This window comes from Aquarana catesbeiana, linkage group LG05 (assembly GCF_042186555.1).
Source record: "Aquarana catesbeiana isolate 2022-GZ linkage group LG05, ASM4218655v1, whole genome shotgun sequence".
NCBI lineage: Eukaryota > Metazoa > Chordata > Amphibia > Anura > Ranidae > Aquarana > Aquarana catesbeiana.
The window spans coordinates 561,335,384-561,354,727 of record NC_133328.1 but is presented as its reverse complement, the minus strand read 5'-3'; the positions used below and the strand labels follow the sequence as shown (position 1 = coordinate 561,354,727).

The window sequence follows — 19,344 nt, the reverse complement described above, 5'->3', positions numbered from 1 at the left end:
CTAAATAAAATACAGATTTTTACTTGTAAAAAAAAAAAGGCCTGGTCTTTTTAAGTGGTTAAACCCCCAGAACATTATATATTTTCTGAAAGCAGAGGCCCTGTAGAATAAAAAGATGATAATTCCTTAGATTGTAAGCTCCTTGAGGGTAGGGACTGATGTGAATGTACAATGTATATGTAAAGCGCTGCGTAAATTGACGGCGCTATATAAGTACCTGAAATAATAATAATAATAATAATAATTCACTCATCAAGATTTTTTATCATCAGGTCACTCACAAAGTAGCTAAAAAGTCTGTATTGTTTCCAGAGTGTATATTGTAACAGTACAACTGTTGGTTAACAGGGAAAGGTCTGAAATACAGCCAACAAAGGAGGGAACTTTTTTTCCCTGGCTTGCTGATAAAATGTTTGTATAAGTCAGAGAATTTCAACATGAATTGGCATTCATCGCTGGGATTTTAGAAGCACAGGTTAGGTCAGATGCAGTCACTGTCTGCCTTATATTTTAAAGAATTGTCATCTTTGTATTTAGAAGGTAAAGACTAGCTGGAGAGAGATCACGTTTAAGTATGCAGCTTCTGGGTGCGCCGTCTGTGTGGACCACAACACTTCTAGGACTTACAATCACTGTCCTTGTTCTGGTGGCTGTTTGGATAAAGAACAGAAGAAGAGCCAACTACCCTCCAGGACCCTTCCCACTGCCTCTGATTGGAAATATTTTCCAAGTGGATTTCAACAACTTTCCGGAAAGTTTATCAAAGGTAAAAAAAAAAAAAAAAAAAAAAAAAAAAAAAGGCTATAATATTATTAACACAATAAACATTAGAGAAAAGGGAGAACCTCTGTCAGGTTTATATTGCAGACCTTATAATCTTCCTATTGCTTGCTACCAAACTGAAGCTAGCTGGGAGTGGGAGGGGTTAGAGCGGTACTAAAACCCCAAAACAAACATTTATTTATAACAAATATTTGCAGCTTATCAATTCTTAGATGTGGTGCCTATATGAATCCTTTTTTAGGCTTTCTGTTCTTTATTTTCACCTAGTAATCCTACCAGTAAGGCTATATTTAGATGTGCGTCTAAACGCACTCCTCCTCTAAAGAATGATCCACATTCAGAACGCTTTTCAGAGGCAATTGACAGGCGGTGGCGATTGTGACTTTAGATCATTTTTGATGCAAAGTGAAGCATTGTGACTGTGGCATGTAAACACCCTTGTCCTCTACCAATGCAAGCTTAGCCTCTTAGCTTAAGTCTGTTATTTTTTTGAATAGACCAAGCTGTCTTGCAAAAGTGGCAGTTAAGGTTCAGATAAACCATTTACTACTGACAATGGTCAGCTTTCATTTAGTTATGTAAAAATCATCCCCCTCCAAAAAAAAAAAAAGGTGCTAGGTGGGAAAAAGACCAGGGGCTTCAGCCCGGAGCTATAGCGGGGGGTGGGAGTGAGGTGGGGTGGTCGGGGGGCGGGTTTGGGATAGGTGATAGGCTCACTTGCTTAACATTGACCTACCTGACATACACTGACCTACCTGACACATACACTGACCTACCTGACATACACTGACCTACCTGACACATACACTGACCTAACTGACACATACACTGACCTACCTGACACAAACACTGACCTACTGACACATACACTGACCTATCTGACATACACTGACATACCTGACACATACATTGACCTATCTGACACATACACTGACCTACCTGACACATACACTGACCTACCTGACACATACACTGACCTACCTGACACAAACACTGACCTATCTGACACATACACTGACCTATCTGACATACACTGACCTACCTGAAACATACACTGACCTATCTGACATACACTGACCTACCTGACACATACACTGACCTATCTGACACATACACTGACCTATCTGACACATACACTGACCTACCTGACACATACACTGACCTACCTGACACATACACTGACCTACCTGACATACACTGACCTACCTGACACATACACTGACCTAACTGACACATACACTGACCTACCTGACACAAACACTGACCTACTGACACATACACTGACCTATCTGACATACACTGACATACCTGACACATACATTGACCTATCTGACACATACACTGACCTACCTGACACATACACTGACCTACCTGACACATACACTGACCTACCTGACACAAACACTGACCTATCTGACACATACACTGACCTATCTGACATACACTGACCTACCTGAAACATACACTGACCTATCTGACATACACTGACCTACCTGACACATACACTGACCTATCTGACACATACACTGACCTATCTGACACATACACTGACCTACCTGACATACACTGACCTACCTGACACATACACTGACCTACCTGACATACACTGACCTACCTGACACATACACTGACCTAACTGACACATACACTGACCTATCTGACACATACACTGACCTATCTGACACATACACTGACCTATCTGACACATACACTGACCTACCTGACACATACACTGACCTACCTGACACATACACTGACCTACCTGACATACACTGACCTACCTGACACATACACTGACCTAACTGACACATACACTGACCTACCTGACACAAACACTGACCTACTGACACATACACTGACCTATCTGACATACACTGACATACCTGACACATACATTGACCTATCTGACACATACACTGACCTACCTGACACATACACTGACCTACCTGACACATACACTGACCTACCTGACACAAACACTGACCTATCTGACACATACACTGACCTATCTGACATACACTGACCTACCTGAAACATACACTGACCTATCTGACATACACTGACCTACCTGACACATACACTGACCTATCTGACACATACACTGACCTATCTGACACATACACTGACCTACCTGACATACACTGACCTACCTGACACATACACTGACCTACCTGACATACACTGACCTACCTGACACATACACTGACCTAACTGACACATACACTGACCTACCTGACACAAACACTGACCTACTGACACATACACTGACCTATCTGACATACACTGACATACCTGACACATACATTGACCTATCTGACACATACACTGACCTACCTGACACATACACTGACCTACCTGACACATACACTGACCTACCTGACACAAACACTGACCTATCTGACACATACACTGACCTATCTGACATACACTGACCTACCTGAAACATACACTGACCTATCTGACATACACTGACCTACCTGACACATACACTGACCTACCTGACACATACACTGACCTACCTGACACATACACTGACTTACCTGACACATACACTGACTTACCTGACACATACACTGCCCTATCTGACACATACACTGACCTACCTGACACATACACTGACCTACCTGACACATACACTGACCTACCTGACACATACACTGGCCTATCTGACACATACACTGGCCTATCTGACACATACACTGACCTACCTGACACATACACTGGCCTATCTGACACATACACTGACCTACCTGACACATACACTGGCCTACCTGACACATACACTGACCTATCTGACACATACACTGACCTACCTGACACATACACTGACCTACCTGACACATACACTGACCTATCTGACACATACACTGACCTATCTGACATACACTGACCTACCTGACACATACACTGACCTATCTGACATACACTGTCCTACCTGACATACACTGACCTATCTGACACATACACTGACCTATTTGACACATACACTGACCTATCTGACACATACGCTGACCTACCTGACACATACACTGACCTACCTGACACATACGCTGACCTATCTGACACATACACTGACCTATCTGACACATACACTGACCTACCTGACACATACACTGACCTATCTGACACATACACTGACCTATCTGACACATACACTGACCTACCTGACACATACACTGGCCTATCTGACACATACACTGGCCTACCTGACACATACACTGACCTACCTGACACATACACTGACCTACCTGACACATACACTGACCTACCTGACACATACACTGGCCTACCTGACGCATACACTGGCCTATCTGACACATACACTGACCTATCTGACACATACACTGACCTACCTGACACATACACTGACCTACCTGACACATACACTGACCTACCTGACACATACACTGACCTACCCGACACATACACTGACCTATCTGACACATACACTGACCTACCTGACACATACACTGGCCTATCTGACACATACACTGACCTATCTGACACATACACTGACCTACCTGACACATACACTGACCTACCTGACACATACACTGACCTACCTGACACATATACTGGCCTATTTGACACATACACTGACCTATCTGACACATACACTGACCTACCTGACACATACACTGACCTATCTGACACATACACTGACCTATCTGACACATACACTGACCTACCTGACACATACACTCACCTATCTGACACATACACTGACCTACCTGACACATACACTCACCTATCTGACACATACACTCACCTATCTGACATACACAGATTGTTGCTGGTCAGTGCTCAGCCTTACCTGTAGTGTGTGAATACACTCATCCTGAGCCCCGGCATTCACCACCACTCAGACAGGGGATCTCCCAGTGTCATTCCCGCCTCCTCCTGGAACTGGCAGCGCCTATGATGGATGTCACATGTCCCTCGATCTCGGCATTGGACGAGTGTGACGTCCGTCATAGGAGCCGGGTCCCGGAGGTGGGACTTTTTTGTACATCACTCGGCCGCTCGTGGGAGACCGTTCCCTGTTGCCGCAGCTTGGGGCTAATAATGCATTTAGGGATTTTGAGACCCGGGGCTTTTTGGGGGCACACTTGGGGCTCCAGCCCCCGTCAGCCCCCCCTCCCAACGCCACTGGCGCCTGATGCTCTGTTCAACAAGCAAACCATGAGCAAATTCCCTGCTGAATCAGAGCTGAAAGTGGTTCTAAAGGCTGCAATGCCCCCCTCAGCCCCCCCTATATTTGACCTGAAATTAATCCCGATCCAGTTAATATTCTGGGTCTCTCCCTCCTATTGGTCATTGGCTCCGGCTTCTGTCAATCACAGCCAGTATGGAGGGATCGGAAGGCGGGGCCCAGCCATGCTCTGTGTGTCTCATAGACTAAGGAGCGAGCACGCATGAGTGCCCCTAGAGCAAGCTGCTTGTTTTGGGGGCACTCAGCAGGGGGGAGGAGCGTCGGCGGGGAAGAGGAGTATTGGGGCTGCTCTGCGCAAAACCATTGCACAGAGCAGGTAGGTATGACATGTTTGTTATTTAAAAAAAAAAATCTGAACCTTTACAAACACTTGAATGTCAGTTTTTTTTTTTACATCTGTGCCATTTCAGCTTGTGCCTGCATTTACACAGTAAAAAAGGAAATGTCACCAGCACACCAGGATCTCCAAAAAATGGGTCCAAAACTTTAATCACATAGTATCAAAAAGTAAAAGCAACGTTTCGGAGCCACGCAGGACCCTTTCATCAGGCATGTGACAACGTCGCTTTTCCTTTTTCCTTTTCATGATTGCATTCGATTCCAGCCAATGGTCACTTCAGCACCCAATTTAAAATACAGCCGTTTGTGCATGAACATGTGCGTTGGGAGTATTGCATTGGAGGTGCATTTACACAGTGGACACAGACAGACCATTGATGTCTCTATGGGCATTCAGATGTAAATTGACGTATCCATTGTACATCAGGCTACCTCCACTCCATCATGTTTAGGTCTGGAAAAACAGAACAGACGCAGTCCTTTTCATTTTTTTTTCTACCAGACTTGGACGGACTTGGAGGTAGAATGGTGTAAACGGACACAAGTCCATTTACATCAGCCTGCCCATAGACTCAGACAGAGCTTCCGATCAAGTCCACTTGAAAAACAGACAGGTGGACCTGGTCAGCAAGCCTGCGAGAAAGGGCCCTTACTGTAACTGCCTAAAGAGTGTGAGCTGGAGTTCAGCTTTAATCTGTTAGTGAATCTAAATTTTCTAGTACATCTAACACTGTCCTCTCCCCAGACTGTTAACACTGCTGTCCATAGGTGTCATGTGTTAGTGGCCGGATCACCAGGTAAAAATAACAGGAAAAACATCTCAAAAAGAAAACTAATGCAGCCACAGCATGTTAAAGTGGTTTTAAACCACAGACATGAAATATAAACCAAGCATATCCCTCTATAGTGTGTACTTGTCTCAATTAGGAGCACTAAGTGTCACTTTTGCCTGCTGCTTCATTCCTCTGCTATGAGAATGAATCATTTCTGACAAGTTTTCCTGACACCAAGAGGAACAAGGTGACAGGGGAGGGAGGTCCCGCAGATTGACAGTCTCAGCTCTGTTCCAGGGTGCTGTATGACGGGGGTGTGTCCCTTCCCTCCAATCAGCTGTAAGAGCTCTCTTCACTGTGCTCTGCAAAGTGTAACTTCAACTCTCCACCCCCTCTTTCTGAACTCTCAGAAAAGCTTTAAAATTCAGCATTTTGAATGGCTGTAGAGAAGAAAGGGCTGCAGATAGACAAGTACAACTAATTTAGGATTTGTTTCACCTCTATGTACCACCTGAGCCAAGTCACTTCACAGAGTATATATAAAGGTTTGCAATCACTTTAACCACTTCCCATCCCGCCCAGTATCATATGACGTCTGCAGGAGGGATCTCCCATCCTGGGCGGGCGTCATATGACATCCTGGGCTTCCTGGCCATCTGGGGGGCGCGTGCGCGCCGCTGCGTCACTCAGGAGCTGATGCGCGTGCCCCGTGGCTGCGATGTCTGCTGGGCACCCGCGATTGCCCGTTAACAGAGCAGGGACGTGGATCTGTGTGTGTGAACACACAGATCCACGTCCTGTCAGGTGAGAGGAGACAGATCATGTGTTCCCAGTACAGAGGAACACCGATCGGTCTCCTCCCCTTGTGAGTCCCCTCCCCCTACAGTTAGAATCACTCCCTAGGTAACACAATTAACCCTTTGATCACCCCCTAGTGTTAACTCCTTCCTGCCAGTGACATTTATACAGTAATCAATGTATTTGTATAGCACTGATCGCTGTATAAATGTGAATGGTCCCAAAATGGTGTCAAAAGTGTTCGATATGTCTACCGCAATGTCGCAGTCATGATAAAAATCGCAGATCGCCGCTATTACTAGTAAAAAAATAAATAAAATACAAATGCCATAAAACTATCCCCTATTTTGTAGGCACTATAACTTTTGCGCAAACCAATAAATATACGCTTATTGTGATTTTTTTTTTTTACCAAAAATATGTAGAAGAATACATATCGACCTAAACTGAGAAAAAAATTAGCTTTTTTTTTTAAAAAAATGGGATATTTATTATAGCAAAAAGTAAAAAATATTGTGTTTTTTTTTCAAACTTGTCGCTCTTCTTTTATTTATAGCGCAAAAAATAAAAACCGCAGATATGATCAAATACCACCAAAATAAAACTCTATTTGTGGGGAAAAAAAATGATAAATATTTAATCTGGGTACAGTGTTGCATGACCGCGCAATTGTCATTCAAATTGCGACAGCGCTGAAAACTGAAAATTGGCTTGGGCAGGAAGAGGGTGAAAATGCCCCGTATTGAAGTGGTTAAGGATCAGTAAGCTGCAATATATTACTTTTTTGGCTTTGTTTCAAATACCACTATAAATAGGGACTGTCCACTATGGGATTTTTTTGCCAGTGTCCAACACTGGACCACTGGGGTCGTCACTAGGACCACCAGGTATGCCACCCTAGACCATCAGGGATGTCAATCAGTGCCCACAATGGATGCCAATCAGTGCCCACAATGGGCATCACTGATTAGCAGGCATTATTGTTTGGCACTGATTGGCATCCATCCGTACCATTAATTAGTGTACATCAGTGCCACCTATCAGTGCCTATCCATGCCCATCTGTGCCACCTATCAGTGCCCATCTGTGCCGCCTATCAGTGCCCATCTGTGCCGCCTTTCAGTGCCCATCAGTTCCACCTATGTGTACCCATCAGTGCTGCATATCAGTGCTACCTATCAGTGCCCATCAGTGCCGCCTATCAGTGCCCCATCAGTGCCACCTCATCAGTGCCACCTCATTGGTGCAACCTCATCGGTGCCCATCAGTGCCGCCTTATCAGTGCCCATCAGTGCAGCCCCATCAGTGCTCATCACTGAAGGAGAAAACTTACTTATTTACAAAGTTTTGTAACAGAAACAAAAAAAAAACATTTATTTTTCAAAATTTTTGGTCATTTTTTTATTTGTTTAGCAGAAAATAAAAATCCCAGAGGTGATCAAATACCACCAAAAGAAAGCTCTATTTGTGGAAACAAAATGATAAAAATTTTGTTTGGGTACAGCGTAGCATGACCGCGCAATTGTCATTCAAAGTGCGACAGTGCTGAAAGCTGAAAATTGGTCTGGGCAGGAAGGTGTATAAGTGCCCAGTATTGAAGAGGTTAAGTAATAGTAATTACTAAGGCCTCATGTACACTGCTGCTGGTAAAGGGATGTTTAGGAGCAGTTGGGCGTTTTTTTCAGCTGCCCCTGAACTCTCCTCTGTTATCTTATTAGTACATGTACACAGGGTCTTTTCTAAGCAGTTGAGTTTAGAAGCATTTTTTGGAAAGCAAAAAAATGCATTCAGGACGGATGTTCAGAGGCATTTGAAACGCCAAATGCCTATAACAGCTTGTAAACGCGTGTAAATGCGGTAACTCGCATTTAGCTGCATTTAGTTTACAGCCGTTTTTAATGGAGATACATTTTTGAGTATTTGAAAAAAAAAATGTAAAAAATAAATAAATAAACGAGCACAAACGCGGCTAAACGAGGCATGTAAAAGCGGCAAAATTAACGTTTTTAAATGTCGGTTACTATGTGTCAGGTTGAATCATTCAGGAGAGGTTTTAAAACGTCTCGTGTACAATAAGCCTAATAGATTACTGTGAATTGTTGAAAGAAGAGTGAATGAAAAGCTCAATTGTTGTACATACAAATATCTTTTTTTTTTTTAATTCTTTATTTTCATTTTAAAAACATACAGAAAAAGTATGATAGTCACCACCAGATACATCTTGTACTAGATATAAAGTCATTCATGAAATGTAAAAACCAACTTAAAGGTAATTTTAGGGTCCATACTTATAGTTTCCAAACTATACATTCAAAGGGTATGCATAAGAAGGTGTCCCTGTGGAAACTAATGCCGCGTACACACGATCGGACTTTGCGGCATACTTGGTCCGACGTACTGGATTTCGTCGGACAATTCGATCGTGTGTGGGCTCCAGCGGACTTTGTTTTCTCAAAAGTTTGACGGACTTAGATTTGAAACATGTTCAAATCTGTCCGACGGACTCGAGTTCGGTCGAAAAGTCCGCTCGTCTGTATGCTAGTCCGTCGGACATAAACCGACGCTAGGGCAGCTATTGGCTACTGACTACGAACATCCTTGTTTTAGTCCGGTCGTACGTCATCACGTACGAATCCATCGGACTTTGGTTGATTGTGTGTAGGCAAGTCCGTTCATTCAGGAAAGTCCGTCGTAAAGTCCGTCGAAAAGTACGCGATCGTGTGTACGCGGCATAAGCCGTAGGAGTGTTGTGACAAATGAAAGCTAATAAACAGACGTAGTTGTAGCTCTCATAGATATCTGGAGTTCATAATAAGTCCAGACAGACAACACTAGGTATCAGTGGTAAGCAATTGACATAAATATACACTATATTGTCAAAAGTATTGGGACGCCAGCCTTTACACGCACATGAACTTTAATGGCATCCCAGTCTTCGTTCGTAAGGTTCAATATTGTGTTGGCCCACCCTTTACAGCTATAACAGCTTCAACACTTCTGGGAAGGCTGTCCACGTTTATGGGGTGTGTCTTTGGGAATGTTTGACCATTCTTCCAGAAGTGCATTTGTGAGGCCAGGAACTGATGTTGGATGAGAAGGCCTGGCTCACAGTCTCCGCTCTAATTCATCCTGAAGGTGTTCTGTTAGGTTGAGATCAGGACTCTGTGCGGGACAGACAAGTTCCTCCACCCCAAACTCGCTCATCCATGTCTTTAGGGACTTTACTTTGTGCACTGGTGTGCAGTCATGTTGGAACAGGAAGGGCCCATCCCCAAACTGTTACCACAAAGTAGGGAGCATGAAATTGTCCAAAATTTCTTGGTTTGCTGACACCTTAAGAGTTCCCTGCACTGGAATTAAGGGGCCAAGCCCAACCCCTGAAAAACAACCCGACACCATAAACCCCCCTTCAACAAATGATTTGGACCAGTGCTCAAACCAAGGTCCATAAAGACATGGATGAGTGAGTTTGGGGTGGAGGAACTTTACTGGCCTGTACAGAGTCCTGACCTCAACCCAATAGAACACGTTTGGGATGGATTCGAGCGGAGAATGTGAGCCAGGCTTTCTCATCAAACATCAGTGCCTGATATTACTGATATTAACAAATGTGATTCAGGAAGAATAGTCAAACATTCCCATAGACACACCTCCTAAACCTTGTGGACAGCCTTCCCAGAAGAGTTGAAGCTGTTATAGCTGTAAAGGGTGGGCCAACTCAATATTGAACCCTACAGACTAAGACTGGGATGCCATTAAAGTTCATGTGCGTTTAAAGGTAGGTGTCCCAATACTTTTGGTAATATAGTGTATCTTTATATTGCTGTGCCTGGTATGGATAATGGTAGACTTTAACTGAAATCCTTCCTTTTTAAGGAAAAGTAAACAGAACCGAAACCTTTATTATGCTGCTATATAATGACCTATACTGGAACACAGAATCTTCAGATCGGCAGCACACCCACACAGAAAGTAAAGTATAAAGTTTTATTGAAGCATAAATATTAAAAGCACTGGATGGGTACAGGCAGAGGAAATGTAGGTAGGTTGACGCGTTTCACACTATAGAAGTGCTAAACCACAGAAGTTGCAAATACTACAAGCACATTTATAACACATAAATCACATGACAGCACAAGTGCATCTCATTAAAATCAGACTCAATCTCAACTGCGGGCTATTACCTCCTGGTTTCCCCAAGGGGCATATAATAAATGGGCAGAAATTGAAAAGCTATGGCTAGCTCCTATACATCCAAACAGCCTGCTCTGGAGTGCGAACACGAGGGTGGACCCGGAGAGACTCCTGGGGTCAATGACCCTACTTAGGTCGCTCTGGCGAAGACTGTCTCATGCCCATGGGCTCGGCTCAGAGCAGTCACTTCTCACATCCTTTCTCTATAACCCTGACCTGCCTGCCGGTCTAACACGCCAGATGTCTCTTCCTTGGGCAACACGGAATCTTTTTCACATGGGTCACCTGGTGGACCCCAGAACACGTAGAATGCTATCATTTGCCCAATTACAGACAAAACATGACTTGCCTCGCCAGGTGTTTTATCCATATCTGCAGATACGTCACTATGCCCAATCTATTGCCCCGAACCTCCAACCTTCAGCGCCATCCCCTTTCGAGAGCATAATCCTAGAAGGTACGGCACGCCGAGGCTTGATATCTGATATCTACCGGTTGCTCAACTCTCATTCCATCACCACCCACGCTGAGAAAAAGTTTTGGGGGAATTAATACCTGAGGGGACGTGGCGGGCGATCTGGTCTCAGGCGGCAAAAAGCTCCTACTGTACCCTCTATAAGGAGAACTCATATAAAATCCTCTATTTTTGGTACCTGACACCGGACGTCCTCCATGTCATATACCCCTCATGCTCAGATAGGTGCTGGCGCTGTGGGAGAGAAAAAGGCACTCTCTACCATATACTGTATACTGGAGCTGCCCCAAAATTGTACCTTTTTGGACAGGGACACAGCTCTTGCTATCCCGCCTACTGGGAGTACAAGTCCCCCTGACTCCAAAACTATTTCTACTAGGGGTGTCTCCCTTATGGATTCCTAAACCTTCTAAAAAACTGCTAAGACATATACTGACGGCTGCTCGATGCCTGGTTGCCCTCCACTGGAAAAGACGTCCCCCCCCCTCCCAAGAGGACCTTTATGCCAGAATAAAAGATGTAAAACTTATGGAAAAGATGACAGCTAGACTACAAGATAGGCTGGAAACACACAATAAGGTCTGGGAGGAATGGCACAGCCATGAGGATCCACCCTGAGCTGAGGGTCGAACCCCCTCCCCTATTCTTCATGCCTCTCCTTTCTACCCTCTCTCTAGTTCTATTCCTCTCTGTAATCTCTAATCTGTCTTTCTTATCTCCTTTTACTCTTTGTTCCCTGCCTTTCTATAGCTATATAATAGCACGTAGCAGAAGTTGTTTGAGAATTGATGATTTAAGCAGTAGACCAGATATGGCGGCATGTCACTCACAATGCTATGTTTGGATACAATATGTGCATAAGCTGAATTGTGGCTATTATGTTGATTTTTGTACATTGAAATGCACAAGCTATGTCTATCTTCTGCTTTATAAGCTAAACAAAATAAAAATGTTATTTGAGAAAAAAAATCAGACTCAGCTGTTGCAACTTCAGACCAATAAAATCTCTTGTTCAGAAAATTGTTTAAAAACAAAAACGGAAACACAAAAAAAGATAGAGATTCTATTCCATATAGAAACCTTAAAGAGCGGAGGAAAAAGAAAAGGAAACTGCATCCTTCCCCCCTGATCTCAAAAAATTACACACTACTCAAAAAAGTGAATGTTCCCTAATACAAAAGGAATGAGATGCCAGATACACAGAAAAACTAGAAACATAGCCAGCAGAGAAAAAATGACCAGCAGAGAAAAAATGACCAGCAGAGAAAAAATGACCAGCAGAGAAAAAAAATAGTTAGCAAAGAAAAAAATAATGATAAATTACCAAAAGAATATATGTACAATGGCATACATCAATCATAAAAATGGGTAAATCCCACTCAAAATTTAAACCCTGGGGAATTCTGGTACTAAGAGAAAATATCCAGAATACTTCCCGCTTACACAGGACTGAACTTATCTCCTCCCCTACTTGGTGTGGTTATCTTCTCTATGCTTTGTATTTGAAGCAGGTTAGTGTCCCCACTTTGGAAATTATTGAATTGTGGGGCTACATTAGTAGCTTGCTTCTTATCAATATTTCCAATGTGGTCATTTAAACGATCTCTCAGTCTTCTTATAGTGCGACCCTCATATTGAACCCTGCAAGCCTTACATGTGATCAAATAGATCACATATCTCATGTTGCAGTTGATAAAACTTGTTAAATCATAAATTCTATTACTAGATGTGGATTGAAATTTTTCTCCTTTTACAACCCGAGGACAGCACGGGCAATTATTAGAGCCACTTTTGAAGACCCCTTTAAAATCGAGCCAAGTCCTAGTGGTGAAACCTGATCTAAACTCACTAGGTGATATTGAGTTACTTAAGGAAGGGGCCTGATGGGATACCGCTTTAAAAACCACCTGACAAAACTTTAGAAAAAATATCATCCTCAAAGAGAGTAGGAATATGGCATGTCAAAATATTCCTGATTTTCCTAAATTCAAGACTAAAAGGGGTTGAGAACACTGGTAAACTAACATTACCTCGTCTAGGCTTTTTGTCACACAATAGTTTCTCCCTCTCTGTGCCCTCTGCAATATTAATAGCCCTAAGAAGCATGTTCTCAACGTAGCCTCTCTTCAAAAATCTTTTACTCCGCTTTTTTATTTTTGAAAATCCTCATCCCTACTGCATAGTCTCCGTGTTGTCCCACAGGAATGCCACACGTAACATGATAGGGATGTCCCGAGTCAGCACGAAGTAATGCATTACCAGAATTAGGATTCCTATATATGCTAGACTGGACATGACCATCCCTAATGAAAAGAGTGACATCCAAAAAGGAAATAGATTCGCTGTTCATCTGCCCAGTAAACTGCAGGTTCAGATGATTGTCATTAAGATAACCCAAAAAAGGATCCAAATCACCTACAGTGCCTGAGCAAACGAACAGCAGATCGTCTATGAATCGGCAGTAAAACATTATTCTTGATCGATCCCCAAAAATGCGGTGCCTCTCCCACCAACCCATGTACAGGTTGGGAAAAGATGGTGAAAAACGAGCTCCCATAGCTGCCCCACATCTCTGGAGATAGAAACCCCCATCGAAAGAAAAAAGTTATATGTCAAAAAAAAGTCTAAACATTCGAAAATGTATTCCTTGTGAGTCACTTAATAATTGCTAAAGCGATCAAGAGAGAATTCCACAGCATGCAAACCCAAATGATGGGGTATTGACGAATAGAGACTGGTCACGTCACACGTTACCCAAGTGTCTCCATCCTCCCATACCAAAATCTCCACAACATTGCAACAACTGTTTGGTGTCCCTGATAAACCAGGGAGGCTCCTCACTAAGGGCTGTAGATGACAATCCACCCATAAACCTAGATGTTCATTAAGGGAGCCTATCGCAGCAACTATGGGGCGTCCCTTAAGTGGGTCCAAACCTTTGTGTGTCCTTGGGAGATGGTGAAATACTGACACAATAGGTGCTGAAGGAACCATGTTCTCACCCTCCTTCTGTGTTAAAATGCCCAGACAAACCCCCTTCAAAACCAAACTGCTCAAAATACATTTATAATCATTAGTGGGATCACTTTTAAGCTCAGAATATGTATCCTTATCAGACAGCTGTCTGAGGGCCTCCGCCTGATACATGGTAGCATCCTGAACCACCACCATGCCCCCCTTATCTGAATTTTTATTATGCTGCTAAATAATGACCTATACTGTTCAGTGTCACACTTTTCATATGTAATATTTTTTTCTGATTTCAGTTGAGGACGCAGTATGGAGACATATTCAGCCTTGACATATTCTTTGAAAAGACCGTTGTGTTAAATGGATATGATGCCATTAAGGAGGCTTTGGTCACAAAATCGGAAGACACGTCAGACAGACCCTCTATTCCCATGTTTGAACATGTCGGATTAAATAATGGTAATTAACTGAAAAATGATGTTGAGGTAGGACAGCTACTTTGGGGTGGGGCACACAATGATCTAGTGTACCCATTGATCTTTTTTTTTTTATAATTTCCAGAAGACCCCTACTTACAGTAATATACAGGTCGCCATTGCTGGCCTCATTGTAAAAACGGAAGTTGTCTGGTCCAGTGGCTTATCTTATGTCACATACTCTGGGGCATTGAATCAAAAGTATTAAACCAACTGGATCGGCATGGCAGCCAGGCAGTTAGCGATGGTAGCCATGTTTTTCTGTCAACCATGCAGGAACCAAGTGCCTATGCTTTTCTACTGCTCGGTCCTATGAGCCTGGTGAGGACACTGGATGATGGGACTAGCTGTATACTGGACCTTGACATTACCCCACCTCATGATTAAAGTGAACCTGTTCCCAGATTAAGCACACTAAAGTGTTTTCATATTCTGAACAATCAATAAAAGGACTTAAACACAAGCCCCTGTCCATCTCTGAAGTTGTAGATAATTTGGAGAGTTTCTGCGAAATAGTGAAAAACCACAGTACCTAAACTTTTTCCTAGGTGATGCTTTAAAACTTTAAAAGCCTTTACAGGTAATCAATCAATAAATCAATCAATCGGTTTAGAGTTAAAGTGATTGTAAACGATCACCTTGTAAAACAACCCATTCAGTTTAAAAATGTAATGAAAGGTCAAACATGTTTGTATAGATACAAAAAAAAATGTAAATACCTTTTTTCCCTTTTTTATAAGTGATCACATTCCCTCTGTTCTCAGCTGCATAAAAGCTGGGGGGGGGGGGGGCAGCATCACACTAAACTTCCCAGTGAATGGCTGTGCAGGGGGGGCATGTCAGGACAAGTCTAATGATTGGAGGAGAGCAGGCTGATTTCCCAGCACAGCTAGAGAACTGACCACGATGTGCTCTCCTGCTTAGTATGTTCAGTTTTTAATAGGAAAGCAGAGGGACTGGTGGGGATACCATGGATTGCACACAAAGGAAGAAATACAAAGAGAACAGGATACTTTCTCATACAAGTACATGGTACAGCAGCCACATATCAGGAATATGAAGTGTTGGGGTAACAAACACTTTAACCCTGAATTATGGCCGTAGAATGATTACTCTCTCCCTCTCTCTGACATTTACAGTGATAAATTGCATGTTTGGTGCGGTTTCTGTTTACATATACATGTGGGTTCTATGGCTTTAAATTTGCATGTGTGCGTAGGGGGAGCGGGGGTGTTTTTTAAATTCTTTATTAAAATTTTTATACAATTTAATTGTTTAACTTTTTTTTTTATTTAAAGTATGGACTTCTCATACATACTCGCCTCCATGCTGCAGCATTGGTGTGATGTTGCAGCTGTCTCACATCTCTAAGACTGAGAACTGATTGATCACATGACCGCTGATCTCTCAGTTTTTGGTCTGCTTGGAGCGGAGAGCAGCGACTATCAGTAAACTCTCTCCACTCTGCCCTTCAGCACTCATTGGAGTGCTACTGAAGTGCCAGGCAGGGGGTAGAAGAGGGGTGCCAGGCAAGGGGGTAGAAGCTGTTGGCTTTGGTTTTTTTAGCAGGGCACCGAGAGGCAGAGCCAGTTGCTGATTAGGCAGCTGGGTGGATCCCAACAATATTATCATATCCTTCCAGAGCCTGGAGTGGCTCTGCCACATCAGCTGATAGAGGGCAATCGCCTGCTATTAGCTGACTCTGGGTCATAGGAGAGCAAAGTAAGTGTACTCCTATGACCCAAAAGAGAAGCTTTGTCCATACTTTTTTTTAACTTGCCCACTATGTGATAGCATGGGCAGGTGACAGGTTAGACATCAGGGGTCTATTAGACTCTCAATCCCCCCCCCCCACAAACCACAAGTGTAAACAATAGACATGTGCATTCGTTTCCGTCCAAATGCATTTTCGTCCGAATTTCAGGTATTTTCGTTATCGTTTTAACAAACAATAACGAAAGTGCAGGATCCGAAAAACGAAAGATCCGACATAAACAAATGCTTTATTTTCGTTTTCGTGACTACAACAGTTCGATATAGATAGGAGATTCGACATGATGCTGACAATAACAATCTGTGTCCATCAAACCTGTGGTCGATTGTGCCTAACCTTAACTCTATTATTCCAAGTTTATTCTACATAGAGAGAAAAGATTCGACGTAGAGAGAAAAGATTCAACACGGTGGGGGAAGTAAAATAAAAATAATGATGATGATGAATGTTATTGGCTGATTGTAACCAAAGAGGAGGGGCAGTAAAACAGCTAGAACTAACACACGTACAGCCAACTTACTTTCATTTACGATTATGGTGTCTGTTAAAAGTTCTAAGAAGATTCGACGGAGCAGTTAAACTATACGGCATCGTACAGTTTAGCTGCTCCGTCGAATCTTCTTTGAACATTCGACAGACACCATAAGCCTTCAATGACAAATTTGACCTTAATTAATTTGGATTTTCGGACGAATGCAAGTTTTTAACGAAAAACTAAATAAAGAAAAACGAATTTCGGGAGTAACGAAATAAATTTATTTTTCGGACGAAAACGAAATTTGGAAACGAAATATTTCAGTGGGCACATGTCTGGTAAACAAGCTCTAAATGTGCTTCACTTTGTTGCACTTTACACTGATGGCAATAAACATGATGTATCAAACACAGAAATCATCTACCCGAGTCACACGATGAAATGACATCAGTATTTATAGTGCCAGAGTACTACATCACTGCACAAAAATTTCCTTGTCACGTCACTACTTTAGGCAAACAGTATTGAACTTGTTTGTTTTAGATAGCAAAAGGGATATGTTAAAACTTCTGTAAGGTGTTTATTGCTGTCTGTGTCCCTGCTGAGTAGATTCACCATCTCTACCTGTCCTGGTAAACATTGGCATTGGTATTCAAAGTGAAGGGAAATCCAAAATATGAGAATTGTCACAGGTACAGAGATGATAGGACAGTTTTGGAGACATTTCCCATTACTTTCTGCTGTGTCTCTTGGGATAGGAAGTGAAGGGAAATCTCCCCAATGAGATACAGACAGCTAAAAAGAATGATGGGGATCTAAAGCCTTACTTATTATATCCAAAACTAAAAAATCGTGTGGCTTTACTACCACTAGAATAGTACAGTAGCTAATACATTTTTTTTGTATTCTTGGAGTTTGTTTTAGAACACCAAGATGGTGGACAGGTAGCAAAAATTGTTTTTGCATAGCCAGTTATTAAGCAGATTAATCAGATTTTGCACCTTGTGATAGAGGTCCACTTAAAAGTCATGTGTAGGGTTTAGGTAGGTGTTGGTGAGCTGAGTCGGTTTCTGGCTTCTCATACAGTATGCCAAAGACAATCTAGTGACAATTTCTTCACATGAGTTAACATGGTTATTCATTATAAGGAAATCCCCCTGTCAGTGATGGATTTCCCAGTAAATTTTAGGCACAGTGGAGGAGAAGTAGGGAGCACCCAAGGCCAATGAAAGCTAATAGGCATAAAGATGCTTCCGCTGCATTCCCTGAGAGGTATACAAAGTCAGTCAGTATCCTAGCCAACCAAAGGGCGAGGTGACTCTAAAGCTAACCTGTCATGTCTACCAAACAATATACAGTACATCCGGAAAGTATTCACAGCGCTTCATTTTTTCCCCATTTTGTTATGTTGTAGCCTTATTCCAAAATGGATTAAATTCATTATTTTTTTCAAAATTCTACAAACAATACCCCATAATGACAACGTGAAAGAAGTTTGTTTGAAATCTTTGCAAATTTATTAAAAATAAAAAAATGAAAAAAATCACATGTACATAAATATTCACAGCCTTTGTTCAATAGTTTGTTGAAGCACCTTTGGCACCAGTTACAGCCTCAAGACTTTTTGAGTAGTGATGAGCTCGGGCATGTTCGGATCGAACCCGCCAGGAATCCGTCACTGCACACCGCCAATCGTAGGCAGTGAGGCATTTCCGACCGGCAGCTGCTCATACACACGCTGCCTATGATTGGCGGTGTGCAGTGCCGGCTTCCTAGTGGGTTTAATCCGAACACGCCCGAGCTCATCACTACTCAAAAAGACTTGAGGCTGTAATTGGTGCCAAAGGTGCTGCAAAAAAGTATTAAACAAAGGCCGAGTATTATGCTACAAGCTTGGCACACCTATTTTTGGGCAGTTTCTCCCATTCTTCCTTGCAGGACCTCTTAAGCTTTATCAGGTTGGATGGGGTGCGTTGTTGCACAGCCATTTTCAGATCTCTCCAGAGATATTCAATTGGGTTCAAATCTTGGCTCTGGCTGGGCCACTTAAGGACATTCACAGAGTTGTCCCGTA

At 42.7% G+C, this 19,344-nt stretch overlaps 1 protein-coding gene across 1 annotated transcript in view; it reads left to right on the top strand.

Moving 5' to 3' along the window:
- Positions 1-380: 380 nt before the first annotated feature.
- LOC141145336 (cytochrome P450 2D20-like) overlaps positions 381-19,344 on the top strand; it is a 36,398-nt gene continuing 17,434 nt past the window's right edge. The window contains exons 1-2 of the mRNA XM_073631923.1: positions 381-766; positions 14,842-15,004. Coding sequence (XP_073488024.1) covers positions 575-766; positions 14,842-15,004 — 355 coding nt within the window. The 5' untranslated portion in view covers positions 381-574. The remainder of the gene's footprint in view (positions 767-14,841; positions 15,005-19,344) is intronic.